This window comes from Hippoglossus hippoglossus, chromosome 15 (genome assembly GCF_009819705.1).
Source record: "Hippoglossus hippoglossus isolate fHipHip1 chromosome 15, fHipHip1.pri, whole genome shotgun sequence".
Taxonomy (NCBI): domain Eukaryota; kingdom Metazoa; phylum Chordata; class Actinopteri; order Pleuronectiformes; family Pleuronectidae; genus Hippoglossus; species Hippoglossus hippoglossus.
In genome coordinates this window covers 15,866,641-15,885,405 of record NC_047165.1, presented here as the reverse complement: position 1 = coordinate 15,885,405, position 18,765 = coordinate 15,866,641, and the positions used below count along the sequence as shown (strand labels likewise).

At 41.6% G+C, this 18,765-nt stretch overlaps 1 protein-coding gene across 3 annotated transcripts in view; it reads left to right on the top strand.

Moving 5' to 3' along the window:
• macrod2 (mono-ADP ribosylhydrolase 2) overlaps positions 1–18,765 on the top strand; it is a 412,908-nt gene that overhangs the window by 297,568 nt on the left and 96,575 nt on the right. For all 3 annotated transcript variants that reach the window (XM_034607896.1, XM_034607897.1, XM_034607898.1), the window contains exon 7: positions 18,452–18,482. In XM_034607896.1, coding sequence (XP_034463787.1) covers positions 18,452–18,482 — 31 coding nt within the window. The remainder of the gene's footprint in view (positions 1–18,451; positions 18,483–18,765) is intronic.

Sequence of the window (18,765 nt, the reverse complement as noted above, 5' to 3'; positions counted from 1 at the left end):
TCCCACATAATTCTTTAATCATGGTGCTATTACCCCACACATACACCCAGTTTAGTGCTATTATTATCTCCCAAGGTCACAGCTAACGAGGGCTGACGTACTGTGCCTGGCCCGAGCTGATTGACTCACACTTTTAAACTGGCTCAATGTAAGCCTACTCAGCAATTCAGGAGGCAATGCTGTGCCCTGTGCCGGTTTATGAGCTCCAGCACAGCAGGGTTGTCTTGCTTTGATGCTGGGGATTGCCACTGAGGTGTTAGATGCTTCTTTCTGGCCCAGCAAATCTTATATCCCATGTAGTGGCAGTGACTGTTGTGTTCAGACTGAGAATACAAATTCACTCACATGATGGTGATTGGCATTGTGGCCTCATTGTTGACCCTATGCCTGACGTTGACCTGAATGATGTGTGCTAGGAACAGGCCATGTCTCTGTTGGACTGTATTATTCGAGAGTTATTATTATAAAAAAAAAATTGTGATCTATTTTGCGATAGAGGAAGCGTTTAGCAGCTGAATGTCTGACACCTGATTTTGAATGTGCTGCTAGTCCTTGAGTTACACCCCCTAACCCATATTTTCTCCTGTTCTGAGTTAATTAAACATTATACAACATGCTAGCAGTACATCATAATGAAGTAATGAAGTAATCATTTCATGGGGTAATTTCGCAGATTAAACATTTCTTTCATTGTCAACCAGTGACCTTAATATCATAAATGTCACTCGCGCCTTTTATAAATGATGTCACGACTGTGACTGGGACCAAAGAATGGATTTAAATTTAAATCAGCCGTTACTGTATCTACCTTTTTCATTTAACATACAGATGACTCTGAAAAGCCCAAAGATTTAGTCACCATGCCATGTGCTGAATGGAGTACCTGCCAGACGGAACACAGCAATGAATCCTGTTTCATGGTTTGACTTTTCACACGCGGCTTGGAATACCAGATAACCTCCAAATCTCACCCGGTGTATTATCTAATGTCACATCCATAAACCCCTGGTAATGACAATATGCATGGAATGAAGTCTGGAGCTCTGTCGTTCGCGTCTTTGCCTCCTCACAGGAGAGCAAAGGGTGTGAGATGGAGAACATGTGCATACACTCACATTGAGATATATCTAGTAGAATGCCAATAAAAAATGTTGAAGAGATTTAATCCATCACGTGTAAAGGACGATGATCTGAAATTCCCATAATCTATGTTCGTGAAGGTGATGCATGTATGTGAGTTTTTTCTTTACATATGTGTGTACAGTATGTGTAGCACAGAGCTGGACATAGAGGGAGCACCAAACTCTCTGGAGTAAAGCCAGAGGACACCAATCAATTTGGATATTGAGAAAGCACTTCATCTCATAATTTCCCCTTACAGGAAGTTTTCTTTTTTTATCTGGACTCAGCACTGCAAAGTCATTGAGCAATTAAAGAATAAGCACACTACAGAATTTCCCATTCTGCGATGCAGTGAAGAGTCTCTTATGAAATTGGAGCAAAGTGAATTGAGATAAGTGATCAGATCACTTTGGCTTAATCAAGGCCATCAGGGCTTTAGATACCTAACACAAGAACCCAACCTGCTCCTACTTCAGCAAATCCAGGTCCTGCAAGAAAGAGGAGAAGAAAAGAAAAAAATATGTGTACATCACAAGGTGCAAGGAGATCCGAAGTTATTCAACAAAAAAAAGCCTGCACACTTATACCTCCCGTGCCACAGAGAGTTTAACTAAACAGCGTCTCGATTCAGAATGGGATCTTTGTCAGGTTTTTTTCCAGTACGAAGTTCTGTGTGTGTGTGTGTGTGTGTGTGTGTGTGTGTGTGTGTGTGTGTGTGTGTGTGTGTGTGTGTGTGTGTGTGTGTGTGTGTGTGTCTTTGGCATAGAGCTCCGTTAGGCATAGTGATAATGACCTACATCACCGGTCTCTTACTGTCAACATGATCCGCACTAAAAATGTATCAGCTGTCTATTGCTTGTATTGAATTATTGATAGAGAGATTTTATTGGAAAGTATACCACATTTGGCTCCAGTGTTTCATTTTCACTTTTATTTTTTTCCTAAGAACAGTAATTTCCGTGAGTGGCAGAATCCTTTATGCTGTGAAGTGATGCAGTACATTTTTGCTCCAAAAACACGTGATGTATTTGCTGCAGAGAAAATGGTTTTCCAGTTTTAGTAACTAATTAATGCTTTATCAATATTCATGATGAACTCCACATTTAGAAAGCTGTAATTAGCTATATTATCCTCTGGCCATTTGTGAAAAGTTACCCATATAGTTCAAATCAAACCACAGCAACAACTTGAGTTTCGGACCAATCGCTATCCTCGGCAGTTAGGTTGTATGGAGCATGGAAATCAGATATTAATTCAGAAGCAGGCAGCATGACAGGACCACTTAAATCCAGCGCCTGACACGCACCTTCTTAGTAACTACATGACGCAGACCACGACAACTGTGATTGGTCCACTGGTCTATGTGTCACAATGTCCTCTGCTTTAATTCAGTGGTCATACACTAATCCCCCTCAGCGTCTCCTTTCTGGGCTGCAACAGTTTCAGTTAAAGTAACAGTTGTTCAACACCATCGCCAACATGGCCGTGGCAGTTTCAGTCACCGTTGTTTGAAGTACACACAGCAACATGGTAAGAGCAACAACTAGTGGTTTGGCCATGTGATTGCACTGCCGCACCATAGACTGTATATAAAGATGGACGGCTCATCCAGATATGAAGCCAAAATATCCCTGGTACAAACTGCCATCTTTCTCTGAAGACGTCATTTGGCACAAACGTCATTTGGCACAATCTCGAGTCCTGTCTCAGCTGTCAATCATGACAAAAAATGAACACTTGAATATACATTGGTGTGATAAGAACAACAACGACAGAAATCATAGTTGAGAAAAATGTAATGGATGTGTACTTTGGGTATTTAGTTTGCTCCAGGTCCCATCTGCTAAAATGGAGGAGACATTTTTTATGACCTGTACTGCAGCAACCATCGGGGGATGATCGAGACGCTTTGGCTTCACTTCTGGAGAGCCGTCCTGTTGTCCATCTTTATGAACAGTCTGTGGCCCGACACAGCACACAAGTGTAAATGACATCGGTAATGACATCGTTCCTTCACAGAAGTATAACCCAGGCTTTAGTCTTCATACGAGATAGAAAGAGCTGGAGAGACAGTGTCATAATTCACCGGAGCCGCCTGGCGATTCCCTCAGTCACCTTCCTGTTTCCTCTCTGCCAGCTGCTTCCTGTCCTCCCAATCAATCTGCAGTGCCACTGCCGCCGCAAGTCACCATGACCTTGAGTGACATGTCCCCTCTCTTTTCAATCGAGATGCTGGTGGGCTTTGGGTCCGTCCTGCCTCCCTCCTCATTTAGAGTCGCACCTGTGCTCGGACCAAGATAACAACACTCTGAAAAAACAGCTCAGGGATTTGACTACGTTCGACAAAAGCCTTGCATACACAGCTAGAAGCAGGCAGGCTTGAACGCTCCTCTTTTTGTTACTTCTGCCTTGTGCTGCATATTAACAGTGTTTAAGAAAAAGATTAAAAAGACAGCACCTGCACATCTTAGTGATATCCCCAGTGTCTCTGTTTTCATTAACTGCCTGACTTTTTTTGCTGTAGATATTTCAAATATAAACAATGTAATTGCGTTTAAGAAGTATAAGCCTTACATTATTTTATCATTATTTCTAATGATAATTGTTATTTTGAAGCTAGATCAACCACATCACTGCGCTGCTTGGAAATAACACTTAATGTCTGTAAATTCTCTCTCTGAGTCGGGTCCCTTTTTGTGTTTTGTTTACGGCTAGAGGAGGGAGTGGGGGATTTGTTGTTCTGCTTGACTGACTGGAGACATGTATGGTCTGGGCCAGGCCATAGTGGTTCCCTTCAAGGCCCCGGTGTGACAGTGCTGTCGCTACATGAAGGTGACCCTCTCTCTGGATCCCCCACTCTGCCCAGTTTGCCTGTCAGGTCCTAGAGGCGACACGGTCTATTAAGCACTTTAATGATCACCACAGCTTCATGTACTCACACGGCAGACCCATACTCCTTCATATCTCTGTGGAGATTTTCAGTGGTGAGTGGATCCGCATGTTTTCTCTGTACCACCATCCTCGTACAAAGGGATCTAACTTGTGTCTGAGGGGAGAATTTGATTAGATCGTGACTGTTGGTGAAATACATCTCCTGTTGGATTTAAAGGTGGATACTTTGAACAGGCAATCCCTTCAGAGGACTTTTACACTCAGTAAATCCACTGACGCCCCAATGTTTCAAAACACTGCTTTTACAGCCTTGTACTTTATATCCATATCTTCCTCTGTAGTGTAAATGTGACAGGACTACTTGAAGATGGCAACAAGCCTTGGGGAGCACGCCTACAAACACCTCCACATCTGTTGATCCCCCCCATAGGCCTGTACCTGCTATGAATGCAGGTAGTATGCAATGTGACAAGGAAGCTGTATTATGTGCTCTCCCCTCGAGCTTGGCAAGAGGACACCATGAGGTTCAGATAGCTGTCACAGGGTTCTGTGTGTTTATCCCATCGTAATTACCTCCATACAGTGTTTACATCCGGTGACCACCGGGAGTCTGTGTCCTCCTGATTCTCAAACAGGCTGGATTAACAGCAGGTGGGGAGCAGATACACATTTCAATGGTACAATTAAACTGTAACCACTCAGAGACACACCATGGCCTTAACAAATACTCAGTAATCTGTGCTATGTGCTTTCACAGAAAACGTAATAAAAACCTCCATGGTAACCTATTATTATCGGACATTTTTGACTTACTGATTGTATTTTTCTTACACACAACAGCAATTTTGGACTATGGCTTGTATAATATGGTGCTAGGACTAATATTATATTTTTCACATTTACGTCACCACCATGGCTAACAACTAAAGCTAAAAGTGATTAATTACAGGCATAGCCCACAGGCCTAGTGGCAAGGTAGCTGCCGCCACAAGTACATTCAATTTATACAACAGCAGCTAACCAGGCATGTCAAACAAATTGTATTGAACTTTGATGATTAGCTTAATAATCAACTTCAAAGTAGCTGAGGTGCAGCGTGTGTGTCGGTGCTGCTGATTCTATGAAAATGCACCCACACAAGCGCGCTGTTTTACATTAGAGTATTTATTCTGTTGACATACCTCGTCACCTCACATCAAATATGCCCCCATTACTGAATTCACATTCTGTCTGCAATGATGATGATTTTTGAGACAGTTGTGCTTTCATGTAGCTTTGTACCTTTCTAGACCAGCGAGACAAAACACCCATCAAAGAGAGATGCACAAACGCGGAATGTGCGTTCACACTGTCACCTTTCAAGAGTCTTTCCCACATGGAGACAGGAAGGAACAAGGCCCTTTGTTTTTTGCCGTAGGTATGAATATCATTAGATCTGCCGTGAGTGCAATAAATGTGAGTAGGTGCAGTAGCCTTTGCCCAAGAGACAATAAAACACATATGGAAATAAGCCGACAGCATGACTAATAGCTTGCAGTTTGAACCACGGACCCATCTCAGCAAAACGCCTGTTCTCTTAAAGTGAGCCATTATACAGTTATCAATGAGCCCGCTGCCCCGGCTGATCTCTCTCTTTGAGAGTTGAGGGTTTTTACAGCCAAAAAAAGGAAACACCTTAGAGAAGCCACTGGTTTGCATGCCGTCTGCCGTTCTGCCCAAAATGAGGATAGAGTGAATACAAAGGAAGCTGTCACTCCCTGTGTCCCTTCTGTCCCTAATCCCTCCACTCCCGAGTCTGTGCCTGCCACAGCATCATCAGAGCTCGGATCAAAGTGGGAGAGAGTGGCCCACAGGTTCACACAGTGGGGGGGGGCTGACCTCCTCAGAGCTTACTATGTCCTTGGACCAAAGTCCTTTTTAAGAGGTAGACATATTCATTGAAAACCGATTCTGTGCAGTAGGCCTAAATTCAGCTTTACTTTCGGATCAGAGATGTTGCTTTGTGTACATTCCCTGAAGCCTCCATCGCATCCATAGTGCCAATATAGTCATCTCATTTGAAAAGCCCCTTATGTTCATGCATGCAGCTGAAATGAACTGAAATTGGAAACATTGTGTGTACAGTAAATGCATTCTGTACTCATGCCCATGGTTTACTGCAAGCTTGAATTGCCATCACTTAAAATGCACCCGGCCAGTATACTGTATATAGAGTAAATTGAAAAATAGTGTTTTCTCATGCTAATACGACAAAGGCCTTGACCTCTCATCCTGCTACTGTTAATTAGTGTTGGTTGCTCTTACCTCTGGGCAAGCTCAGATTTATGGCTTTATGTTGTGTGGGGGTTTAAAGCGAAAGTGTTCTGCTGGGGCCTGCTCTGCCCACAGAGCTACACGGATAAACAGCCTTTCATAATCAAACCAAAGTGTACATATTTATTTTTTAACCGCAGATGTTTGTGCTGTGTGACACTGAAATATATCTACAGTATAATTCTCAAACAAGGAAATACATTTTTTCAATAATTGTGTAATGATGTTCTAAGAATATAATTTTTTTTAGATATGGTAGTATTTCATATTATTAGTTCCTTATATATTTAAGTGCATATATGGGGTAATTTATTCAGCCTTTGTAGAGATATTCGGACATTTTGTGATTAGTTTACTGAGCTTTTTATTAGAAAATCATCATCAGTTTCTTCCCTGCATGTTTGGTTCAGAGATAGATCAGTTATGTGTCCATCCAACCCTACATGCACAAACACAGGCAGCATAGGGAAATATCCAGCCTCCAACATGGTTGTAGTTATTTGTCTACGTAGCTCCACAATTTCTTCTCGCGGCCACTCATCTCATCCCAGCCTACCCCGGCTCACAGACGAGCGACAGACCGCCTCCTATTCCCCTGTAACACTGAATCACAGGAGCTCACGCAGGCTACGTTTCACAGGAGTTGTGCAAATGGGATGAGCTATCACCAGCGTTGTGGAACCGAGTGCGATGAAGGCAATCACGGAGCACCCAGAGCTTCCGTTAACAAAGAGAGTTCATGAAGTGCGTTAAATTCCCACTGGACAAAAACATTCCCGGGCTTCGGGTCTCAGAGTAATTATTCCCTAAAACATGACGCTGATGAAAAAATCCGAAGAAATGGACTCAACCGATGCCACATTGCATGTTGTGTGGTACAGTATGCAGGAGAAAAACACAAACATTCACCCTTCTAATTGGAAAATGTATCCCTGTGATTCAATAATAATTATGTACTTACCACGCTTCCATGGGGTCACCGCTGCACCCGTACAGAGCGCTCGATTCGATTTGCAGTTAATGAGCTCGGGACTCTCAACGAACGTTAGCTTTTATTTTGTATGTGGTGCTTTGGGAAATGTGGTTATGTCCTATTTTATCATTTTCTTATGATTCTGTGGAGATCTCCTATCCACATTCCTGTGGGTCTTATTTTACTTATCTTTTCCGTTTCATACAATTAGACAGGAATTACGAGGTCCCCAAAAAATTAGTTATGGAGTCTCTTAATTGGCTCTAGTGTTAAGTGTGCAACTCTGTATCATTGCCAAGAATCATTTTTATTCATACAAACTTATCTTATTACTGTTTCTATCACTGTTTGTAGCACTTACTTCAAAGTGTCTTACTGAAATAGAGCTTTAGTGTTGTCACTCAGCTGTGAGTCGCTTTGGACAGAGGTGTCTGGAAAGTTAATACAGGTTATATATCAAAAGATCCCCACACAATCAGTCAACAGATGAAGGCTGTATACAGCTGTAATAGTCTAAATATCTATTGGGATTCCAGTTTTCATATTCAAAGTCTTGGTGCCATTGAGGAATACCCTTCAGTGAAGACCCTCCTCTGTTCTGGGTGACCACAGGACTCCAGCTAAGAATAATCTCCACGTTCACATCAACCACATTAATTCATTCCGCCCTGCTGAACACATGCTAATGCCTTTTCTCTTTTTAACCCTAAAACACTGATTCCACAGTAACAACGGCTCAACGGCTCTCAGCCCACTACAGCTCCAACCGAAATATTAGCAGAACCCCCTAGCCACACTTATCCATAAACCTTTAATGCTCTAACTAACACTGGGCAACAAACTATGGCGATTTAAATCATTTATTACCCACACTCTCTTTTAATTGCAGCTGTGGTTCCTTAGTAGCAGCCTTAGTATGGCCAGGCCTTTTCTTTTTTTTATTCGTTTTTCAGTGGCAGGCGTTACTATGCAGCATCAGTGTTGTCTCACATCCGACCTGCCATGAAGGCCCAATTCCCCTTTGGCATCAACATCCATCACAGTGATCTGATCACTAGTGGACAGCTTTAAGTACTGTACACAGAAAAGTACACCAAAGCTCTTAGTACACAGTACAAGTACACCAAAGATGAGGAGGCAATTGAGATCTGTTGACTAAAGCAACATTTAGAGGAGCCCTGAGATGCATATGAACACATTCTTTTAGTTGTTGAATGCATATGTGTCCTGGGCAACATTGAAGGGCCACCTACTCCGTCCTCTGACCAGCTTTAAAGAATTTTAAAAAAATTTTAGTCAATGTTATTTCTCTTAGTATCTTCTCTTTACATATCTCTCTCTCTCTCTCTCTCTCTCTCTCTCTCTCTCTCTCTCTCTCTCACACACACACACACACACAGTGAAACAGATCTGTCCGTCATAGTAACATTTGCTCTTAGGGAACATAAACATTGCACGTGTGTATTTACATTTTGAGCAAGGAAGTGAGATCCAATCTCTTCGGCCCCTTCAAAACACATGTGGGGTAGAGAGCAGCTCGGGCTGCAAATTAGCCCAGCCCGACCCGACCCCCATGTTTTCCCAGATTACAGGCATGTAGTGTAAAAAATCAAGAAGTGGGGCGAACCCGACACAAACCCACTATCATTCCAACATTGTTGTCGTATACCGGGGTCAATACCCTGACGGGACCTGTCGGGTTCAGGTCAGGTGTCCACACTCTTGTGTGGAGAGCCGTTGTAATGCCACGTATTACCTGGTGTACCTAGAACTGTCCACTTCTGATCAGATCACCCAAGATTCATATTAGTGCCGGGTATGAGGAAGGCCAAAGACAGTAGCCATACAGCAAGTCACTTGTCGTTTAGCTGTACTGTCACGTCAAAATTCAGAGTGAGGTTTTGACTTTGAAGCCCCTTTGATACGGTGCTTTTGAAGTGTTGAAGGACGCCTTGAAAGCAACCCCAAAAAAAAAAGTTTAATTAGTAATTCTGGACTGGAAGGATACCATAGGCTTTCACATTGCAAGACCCGAAACCCCTTTTCTTCCTTTATCTGATTAAATGTGCTATTGAAATTGATTTATGAATGGAAATTTGAGTAAATGTCTCTAAGAAAATGCTTTGTAATTATTATTTTACTCTCGTTTCGAACATGCGGGAACCTGCTGCTCTTGTGGTACGAATCATGGGCTATATTTTAGGATTACTGCTAATTCTAACCTCCCCACTGCATATGCTGGTTAATCTCTTCAGAGACAGTTTGACATGGGCTATGGATCTTGAAAAATCCATATATGCCCTGGTTTTACCTTCCACCGAAGGATATTTGGCTTGTCTCTTTTTCTCCATTTTGTCTTCTGCATTTCAGAGGCATTCTCACTTTGAGGCACCTTATGAGACATAAGTTTGATAGATTCCGACAGAATCCTCATATTCTCTGCTTTGATCATTTTCTTTATGCCCGCCTGTAATTTAGGGCTCCAAAATGCAAATGGTGTCTAATGCTACACGCTATGCACACATGCTCCACATTTCTTAAGCACTCTTTGGAATAATCACAGGCTTTCGAGGCCCTGGGGCACATTGAATGATGTCTTCTACACCGCTGAGTGCTGAGGTTAAAAATTTCAAATTAAACAGTTTGCTCGGGAATTACCGCAGATACCTTTTATTTGCTTCTTTCTTTGCTTCCATTTTGGGATTTCAATCAAAATGCCTCCCACAGTTTATAATGTCACGGCTCTTGTGATAAATATAATAAAATTTTCATAAGACCTTTTCTAATCATGTCAGGCTGAGGATCTTAATCAAAGTAAAGTTCAAGGCCTTAAAGGAAGCGGATGTTGGATGCCATAAATTGTCACATAAAATGCTTGTATTCCATAAATAGTTAAGGCTGGTGGCCTATGGAACAAATTAAGTTTTGTAGTCAATGAATGGGGGGGGAATTACCGAAATTATGTTGTGAGCTCTTGATCGTAGAGCCCATCATTTTCCAGCAGAATTTAAACCTGTACAACAACAAAGTCATGCCATGCTTTTGTTTTATTGGTTCATTTTAACTGAAATATTTTTTGTGATTAATAAGTCTTTGTATTCACATCAAATACCCACATCAAACGGGTATACAGTTAATGTTTAATAACCACCTCTCAAATACAGCCCTGGTTTTGTGTTCAGTTGGGGTAAATAAAAGCCCCAGTCTGTATACTACATTTCAAAATGATTCCTGATCAGAAAACCTAACCACAGGTCTGTTCTCCTCACTGTCAGTCTGAGGCTCTCTCAGCTCCACACCCTCACCTCAGCCCCGCAGAGCAGTCTTGATTTCATCTGCCACCAGATTCTAAACTCGCAACTGGCATTCTAAACTAATCAATAAGTCTTGTTTTTGAAAACAGAAAATATCTGACTCCAAGTCTTTTTGCGGCCGTAGAGAAGTGGTTGGAGCTGCAGGAAGATATTTTGTTATTGAGTTTACCTGGCATGTTCCTCGCCTTCTCATTTGAATTCTGTCAATCATGTGCGGGTTGTGTGGAGGTCAGACAGTTTGTCTCGCCGCCGTGGATTTCTTTCTTTTGTCTTTGCCTCACTCCTGCACAGTGGTCAGTGATATAATTTCAACTGATCCCGGGCAGGAGCCCCTCATACATAAATATGAGCAGACGTCTGGTTGCATGTGCCCTCGGTTCAGAGTATTGTCATTTTCGTGCCGGTCTAAATGCTCCGTCTTTAACACTGAGGGAGCCGGTGTCACCAGCGGACCTCTGTTGGAACTCATGGTGATATGAATAATAAAAGAGAACAATTTGAACCCAGAAATGGATGTTCTTGCAAGCATCCCACGTTACTATGTTATAGCTTCAAAGTTTTAAAAGTTCAATTCAAGTTTTCAATAAAAATTCACCATATTTTATTCAAAAGAAGCGTCTTCGTTTTACCTGTGCACTGCAGCTGTGGGCCTCAGCTTGATCAACCATACCGCTCGTCATGGACCAATGAATCAAGCAGCCATCAGTCCAGTATCTGCTTGTATTTGCTCCACTGCTCTGCCCTACCCACAGGCTGCGGCATTTACACCTTTTTTTTTCTGCCCATTCATCTCACCCCTGTCATGCTGCAGCCTGTCTTTTTTTTTCTTTCTGCCTGCAACACTGCATCCCCAGCATGCACAGAAGGAATGAGTGCTGTGGATCTGGCTGGGAGACGAAGGAAACCACAGAGCATCCCGAGCTTCAGTGTACACAAAGAGAGTTAATTACGCTCTGATCTTGTGGACTTACAAAGTTTGCCTTTCTAACTAAGTCAGTAGGGTCTCAGGCTGGTCCCTCTGTAGAAGTGGCCATGTGCTTATGGGCCCTCTTGTGAATGTTTGTTCCCAACAGTCCCCCGTATAAAGCAATATTTGTATTCACTAAATTGATTTTTATTTGGATCTGCACCAAATTGCACACACTGATGAATAAGAGATATGAATTATTCACTGAGAAATCAACAACAATGTTGAAACATCTTGCAATTTCGAAGAAAGTGAAAATAATTCCTGGATCCAGACCCTGATCAACCTCACCAAAAATGAAGTGGGTTCCTGCCGGACCCGTACAGCGTACAAGTTTTGTGGAAATCTGTCCTGCAGTTTCTGCGACAACAATCAAACACAGATGAAAACATAACCCATTAGTGAAGGTATTGCTAACATTAATTACAGGATGACAGAAACAGTAAAACTAACAAACACTTTACATCACAACGTCTTAACACATCCATTAAAAATATTTAATCTAAAAATGTTTCTTATTACTTGTCATGTTTTTGCACATTGCAATTATCTTGCCAAGTTTGTCTACATGCACAGAGAACTCTCTTTGAAATGCCACATTTTTACATTATTCTGTACATGGATTAGAATAAGTAGGTAAACCTAACACTGTAATTATAAACGACCAGGTTAAGTTGACTGCCATTCTTCAATATTTCATATTTTACTGAGATAGGAACATCATACCCCCTCCACAGTTTGTTTTCATTACTGCTACACACTCACTCAGCACAATAGATATTTGTTGATGTCAACTAAAACACCGTAGTAAGCACTATGTACAATTTTTTTAGTCTGGATTGTGATTTATCTCTCTTCCAATAGATGTTACTTTGTGTTGCTTAGGGAAGGATTTACTTGTTGCAGCTTATTTTCATACTTTTATTACGGACAAGGGCCCAGAGGAGAACAGGAATGTTCTGTGCGGGTTTATTCATAACAACAAGGATTCTCCATCATTGGGTAGCAAAGGTGTAAGCAAACAGCTTAACATAAATAAGCTGTTTTCCACAGTGTTGTGTAAGTGACTCTGCATGTAAACACAGCCAGTGGTGCCGAGTCCTTAATGGACGCTCAGATATTGTTGTGATAATGGTTTCATGTCATCATGGCAGCAGATATAAAAACAGCTGGTGGGATTCGGGCAATTAGGTTTCAGGTTCCTCGCCCTCCGCATTTCTCCATCCTCCATTTAGCATAATGACACTCAAACAATCAGCGCTCACATTAGAATATGGAGTGTGGCATTATGCAGAATAAAAGGGTGTAAACGTGTCATATTTGAATACGCTGATCTGTAACCATGACATGCTCTTCCAGCAGCAGCAGGTAGCCGATTCCGACAGGCATGACCTACATGCTTAAAGAATTACAGCAGTCAACAAAGGGGATTGTCTTGGATTCAGGTTCCTAAGCCCACACTGTGGCGACAGTGGTGAATGGTAGCGTACTTCTGGTCGCATTTGCACAAGGTCTCCCCTCGCTGCTCTGATTTATAAGCATAGCTTCCATCTGCAAACAGGCTAGGAGGCTTCAAGCTACAGGGGGCAGCACCCCAGGTCCAGTGCTATTTACTCAGCCAGCCGAGACGAGGCGCTCCCCCAGCAGGATCCTGCTGTCGCCGTGCCCGTGCGTGGTTTCCTTACCTTTACCTGACTTCTCGTGGCAACATGGGAGGGTGACAGCTACAGCAGGACGGCCTCGTTTTGCCACAGGTGGAGCCATCTTTACTGTGTCATTTCCTGCTGCTTAACAAATGACTGAAAGCTGCGGGCCATCATGCTCTCAGTGGAATAACAGGGAATTAGTTTTATGAGCTACTGTCTTTGCAAAACTCTAGTCACACTTTGAAGTCAATAAATCATTCCATTAATAAGCCGTCTTATAAATATAAAAAATCGAAATCCAATTCCACGAATACATGTTACAGTAAATGCACGTGAATTATAATTAACATCACTTTCATTAAAAAGCAGCGTGAATGTAACGATAAACACTGTGGCCTCTCTGTGCTGTGTTTAATATACTCTGGGCTGAATAAGTCTGCAGAGACGCCGAGAGGAAAGGTGCTCCACTTTAAAGCTATGTGATAGATTAGGGAGGAGCTCCAGCAACAGAATAATTTCCCTGGTGACCAATTTCTGAACACTCCCTAAGCAAAGAAAATCAGCAACAAGCCAACATGTCAGACGCGGGGCGCCGGCTGGACATGCTGAATCACTTCTAATGAGCAGCCAGAGATAGAAATAATAACCTAAACCAAAAATCATAGGTCATGACTGCAAATATACGGCTGACTGTCCTAATTAACACTAGACCTTATGCGATGTAAGTCGATGCACAGGTATGTATACTAACAACTATCAAAATAGCTTCTCAGGTGGCTCAGTGTTGGGGGGGCGGCGGGAGAACAGGAACTACAGGCACAGCTTTACTGGGCTTACACTGCTGTGAGCTGCAGCTACTTATGAAATGTTGCTGGTTTATTGCATTCACTTTGAGACTTTGAGACAGGATACTGGACATCACGTGTTTTCTGTCTTAAATGAACAGTGACCGACCATCACTACTTATCTACTGCTGGAGTAAACTGGTAACTCTACCTGTGTTCACCTTTACATCAGACAACGTTGCATATCATACATCTAAAGCTTCCAGTCAACTTGATGCTTGTTGATATTCACAGACATCGATTAGACGTAAGGTTTAACTTTGTTCACACCTTCAAGTAATTTATTGCTTGATTTGTAGCTATTTTATTGACGAAGAGGAGACGTGTCTGCCAAGATGCTCTTCGGGCTTCACTGTTTTATTGGATGTTTTCCTCTCTTTCCTTTTGGCAATAACTGCCCTTTAAACATTTGCATGTGCCACTAAGGTGTCAGATCTTTACAGCGTCCCGTTAAGTGATTACCTGATGCTTTTTTCGCACCCGAAGAGGTCGATACCCCTTAATGGATCGGCCAGGGAACAAATAAAAAAAGATTTTAATTGATTATGCTGATGCTGATGGCCTCTGATGTGCTGAGGTTTAATTGCAGAAGTTCAACTTGAAGAGAACTGACATCGTGGCCCCTGAGCTGAGAGAGGATAACAAGGCTGCGACTGACACTGACAGGAAATAATGATTCAATTAATTTTACTTATTATAATTATTTCACAGCTTTAAATATATTCCTCTTGGTGAAGATGTTTTTATTCCTATTTATGTTGACTGTTAACAAGTGTAAACTGGCATAATTTAGAGAGTCCCTGAAAGTATTGAGCTTTTTACTCGTCTAAATGTCGAGATGCTGCAGATGAGTCAATTGAGTATAGGTGCACATACAGTGTATGAAGCACCTCGTTGTTTTCTGCACTTCTTTAACCCCTGTGTGGTGTTCAAGTTTTTGTTCGATCACATTTATGAATGTGTTTTTTGTTTTTTTGTGATAAAATGCAATAAAAAAGAATCAATTACAATCAAGATATGAAATAAACCAACCAAATATGAAACAAAGTTTTTACATCACTATTGATTTGTATTACTTTGAACTTAATTAGAAATTGAACACCCTCATTTCTGTCTGCACAACACATCAGCCCCTTTGAACACAGACTATTCATGCCAGCACATGTAGAGCAGAGTATTACTTTGACTATAGTTTTACATCTGTATTTCTTGCACTTGATGCATGTGTACTGTGTCTTCCTGTCCATCTTGGGTCCACACACATCGCAGCTTTTCTTTTTGTTGCTGGTTTGGTCCATTTCCTTCCACCTCTCTCCAAAAACACGCTGGCCCCTCCAAATTAGTGCAATCCAGAATGATTTTCTGGAAGGCATTCTGGATGAAAAGTTCAAAAGAAGAGTTGATGTCTTGCACATGAGTGACCTCCATCCGTGTCGGCCCTGGTTGCATCCTTATCACGTTGGCAGCCATGCGGGGGTGGCTCATTCCTGAGGCAAAAAAAAGACCATTCAATTTCACAAGTTTTTACATCCATATTTCTCCACTTGCTGGCTGCTGCGGGGCTGTGCCTGTGGCTGGCTGCTCTTTTTTTGGAGCTGGCTGATGTCAATCTCATCCTCTTCTTCAAGCTCACTGTCAGAGTCTGAATTGACAGAGAGGTGATCCTCATATTCTGAAAAACTCTTCCTCTTTATCGTCTTCCAAAGCTTCTCTCTCTTTGAAAATCACGTCTAAGGGCCTCTGTTCTATCTTGCGTTCTTCACAGAAAATGAGCCAAGGCCACGGAATCCGAGTTTGGAAAACTAATTTATCGCATAAGTTTCGACTCTTTTCTTTTTTTACCTGAAATTCTGGCAGTTATCATTTATTTTATTAATCTCATCGACCATTTTGTCATTTCCTACCTCTGTGTGTGCCATGGACACAGCTTGGCACCGGACTAAAAATGGCCGTGCTTCTCCACGCTTCATCATCTGCGGTTTGTGTCAGACGCAGACAGTCATCTGGAAAGGTCAGAGCTCCGGTAAAAGATTTAAATCACCCCACAGAAGAAATATTCCCCTTGACAGGCGGAACCTGAAAAACTGGTAAATAAGAAAACAAACAGAGAGTCCTTCCTCTTGCTTTAAAGCAAGGACAAACTGACCATTGGATTTCAAAGCGGGTGTCGTGGGTTGTGATGCATTAGAGAGGAAAAAGTATTTTAAATCAATACATTAATCATTTACTTTCATCTACGTGCACTTTTTCTATTATGTATCGTGTCAGTTGAAGATAAACAGAGCCACAGAGGATTAGAACCCTGACTACTTATTTGTATGTTCATATGAGGTGACATATTTCCTTTCATGCAGATCTATTAATTGTGTTTTCAGTTCTAAAATGAAGTGATCTTGGCACAGCTGCTAGTAACAGCATGTTTCTAAATACAACTTGACAGGGTCAATATGGCAACACAAACAGTTGGGCTCAGTTGCGGCTCTGGTGGAAACTGACATATGGGTGTTATTCTTTGATGAATCTTTGTGGTGCTTTTGTTGTTCTATATTCACCCAGATGTGAGTCGCTACTGAAAATGTTTTCCTTCTTTAAAAGAAAATAAATCCATCTTATTATATTAATGTTGTGGCCACGCCTGTTGATGAATGTAGGAACTAAAGCACGTATTCAGCTGCTTTTCAGGACAAATGGGACCTTTGAATAAATCCTTTCTCTTTACTGTTTATTAATATGCTTAAAAAAGATGAATGTGAAATAGGGACGCTTACAGCAAGGTCGATGTATCATAATATATTTGCTCACAGGAGTAAAGAATAATGAAACTATTTTCAGCTATAAAGCCATGCGTGTATAATATATCTGCTTCAAAGTGCTACAAAGCAAGAACTATTACAAGGTGGTTACTTTTTATAATGTTTTGGGAAAAGACAGCCATAAATACATGTACGTTTTTTTGCTCTTTACTCCATAAAAAACATTTAAGATATTTATTCTGATTCTCTCTCTGTTTTGTGTATGTGTGGCCTTGCACTTGTTGGTGATTGGTAGGAAATTATTGATTCCTGGTATTGATCCAAATGCGGGAGCAATGGCTGTGATTTTGTGTTTGGTTTTCTCATCATTTGAATCAGATTTACTGAAAAGCCCCCCCCCTGCTGCGATGCCCTCATTGTTATTGAGACACACTGTCGGCAGTTTGCATCAACTTTACACAGAGTGAAATCTGTTTATCTTAGAGAACACTCATTAAATTAAAGACGAGCATCAGAAGGCTGCGACAAAATTTGATCAGTGGGGCGGCCTCAGCCTTTGGGGTAAGATCTATACCCGTCTGTGGAAGCGGAGGTCTGTGTGTGAGATTGGGCTGTAGGCTACAGACAGGATCAATCAACCTCATTTGGATATTCATGTGTAGACGACTATTAAGCAGCGAGCTCTTCATGCACCTATGAATTCACATGAATCGAATCCACTGTGCCCTCAGGCAACATATGCAAACTATGACTGTTATGAGCATCAAGTATGAGCATTAAGTACTAATACGCCATCTTGTTCATTGGGGCAACTGTATGAGATAGAATATTGTCCAGCAGCCTCTTTAACACAGCACACGTGATCTTGATGATCCATCTAATGTGTGCGTAAGTAGGAGTGTTCAAGTCTAGGATGCATTTAATTTGTTGCGGGAAGGCAGCAGTTAAGTACACAGTGTAAGTGTGTGTTTGTGTTTCTGAATTGTGCATGAGAGTTACAATACAGCTGTGCATTATTAGCATTGCAGGGGTTTCAGGAAATTGCTCCTCTTGGGAGGGAGCAGCTGAAGCAGTCGAGGTAAACAACAAGTACATATGTAACAAGTATGTGTCATACAGTGGCTAGAGGTGAATGCAGATTCACTATATGCAGTCATGAAATATTTACTGTGAGTCGTAGACATTTTCATTTCTCTGCTGTGGACTTGAATCATAAGTGGAGTGTTTGTCAATGAAGAGAAATACATGATTCAATTTCAACAACATGGTTGAAAAGATAGTGTTTGTGGTTTATTTAGCTCTTCTCCAAGACTCAGAAATAAGTTATTGCTCAAGAAAGAAAGTAGTTCTCCTTCGTCTTCTTCTTTCATACCCTTGACCTTCTTGGTGGAAGGTGCAGTCTCCCATTATGCCAATATTGTTGTTGACAGGCATTTTCGAACTTGTCTCAGGAGTTCTTTGAATCCCTGGTATTTCTTTTTGACCCTCCATCTACTGGGTTCTTTAAGTATATATATGTGTATATATATGTTTGTCTTATTGTGAAAAGGTTAAAACAGGATTTGATTTGTCACATTTTATTTGTGATCATGCTTTGACTGTTATCTTTGTCTTTTTTTTGTACAGGCCTTCCCATGTATATCCACAGGCATCTATGGTAAGATTAATCTCTTATCTACTTTTTTCTCCTCTCACTGTTTACATGTTTTATGATGTGTACACAGTATCACTGGATGCATGCTTGTGTGTTACAACTAGTGGCTATATGCTCAAAATCTTGCCATCAAGAGCAGGGGCTACACAAAACTAATGGAGCTCCTATATTTGCAAGGCTTTGACTTTGAAGAAGAGCACAGTGTGAAGAAACATGCCAACCAGTTCACCTTGAACCACGTTGCATAAAGACACGACCTTGTACGAGGTGAGCAAAACCTAGACCC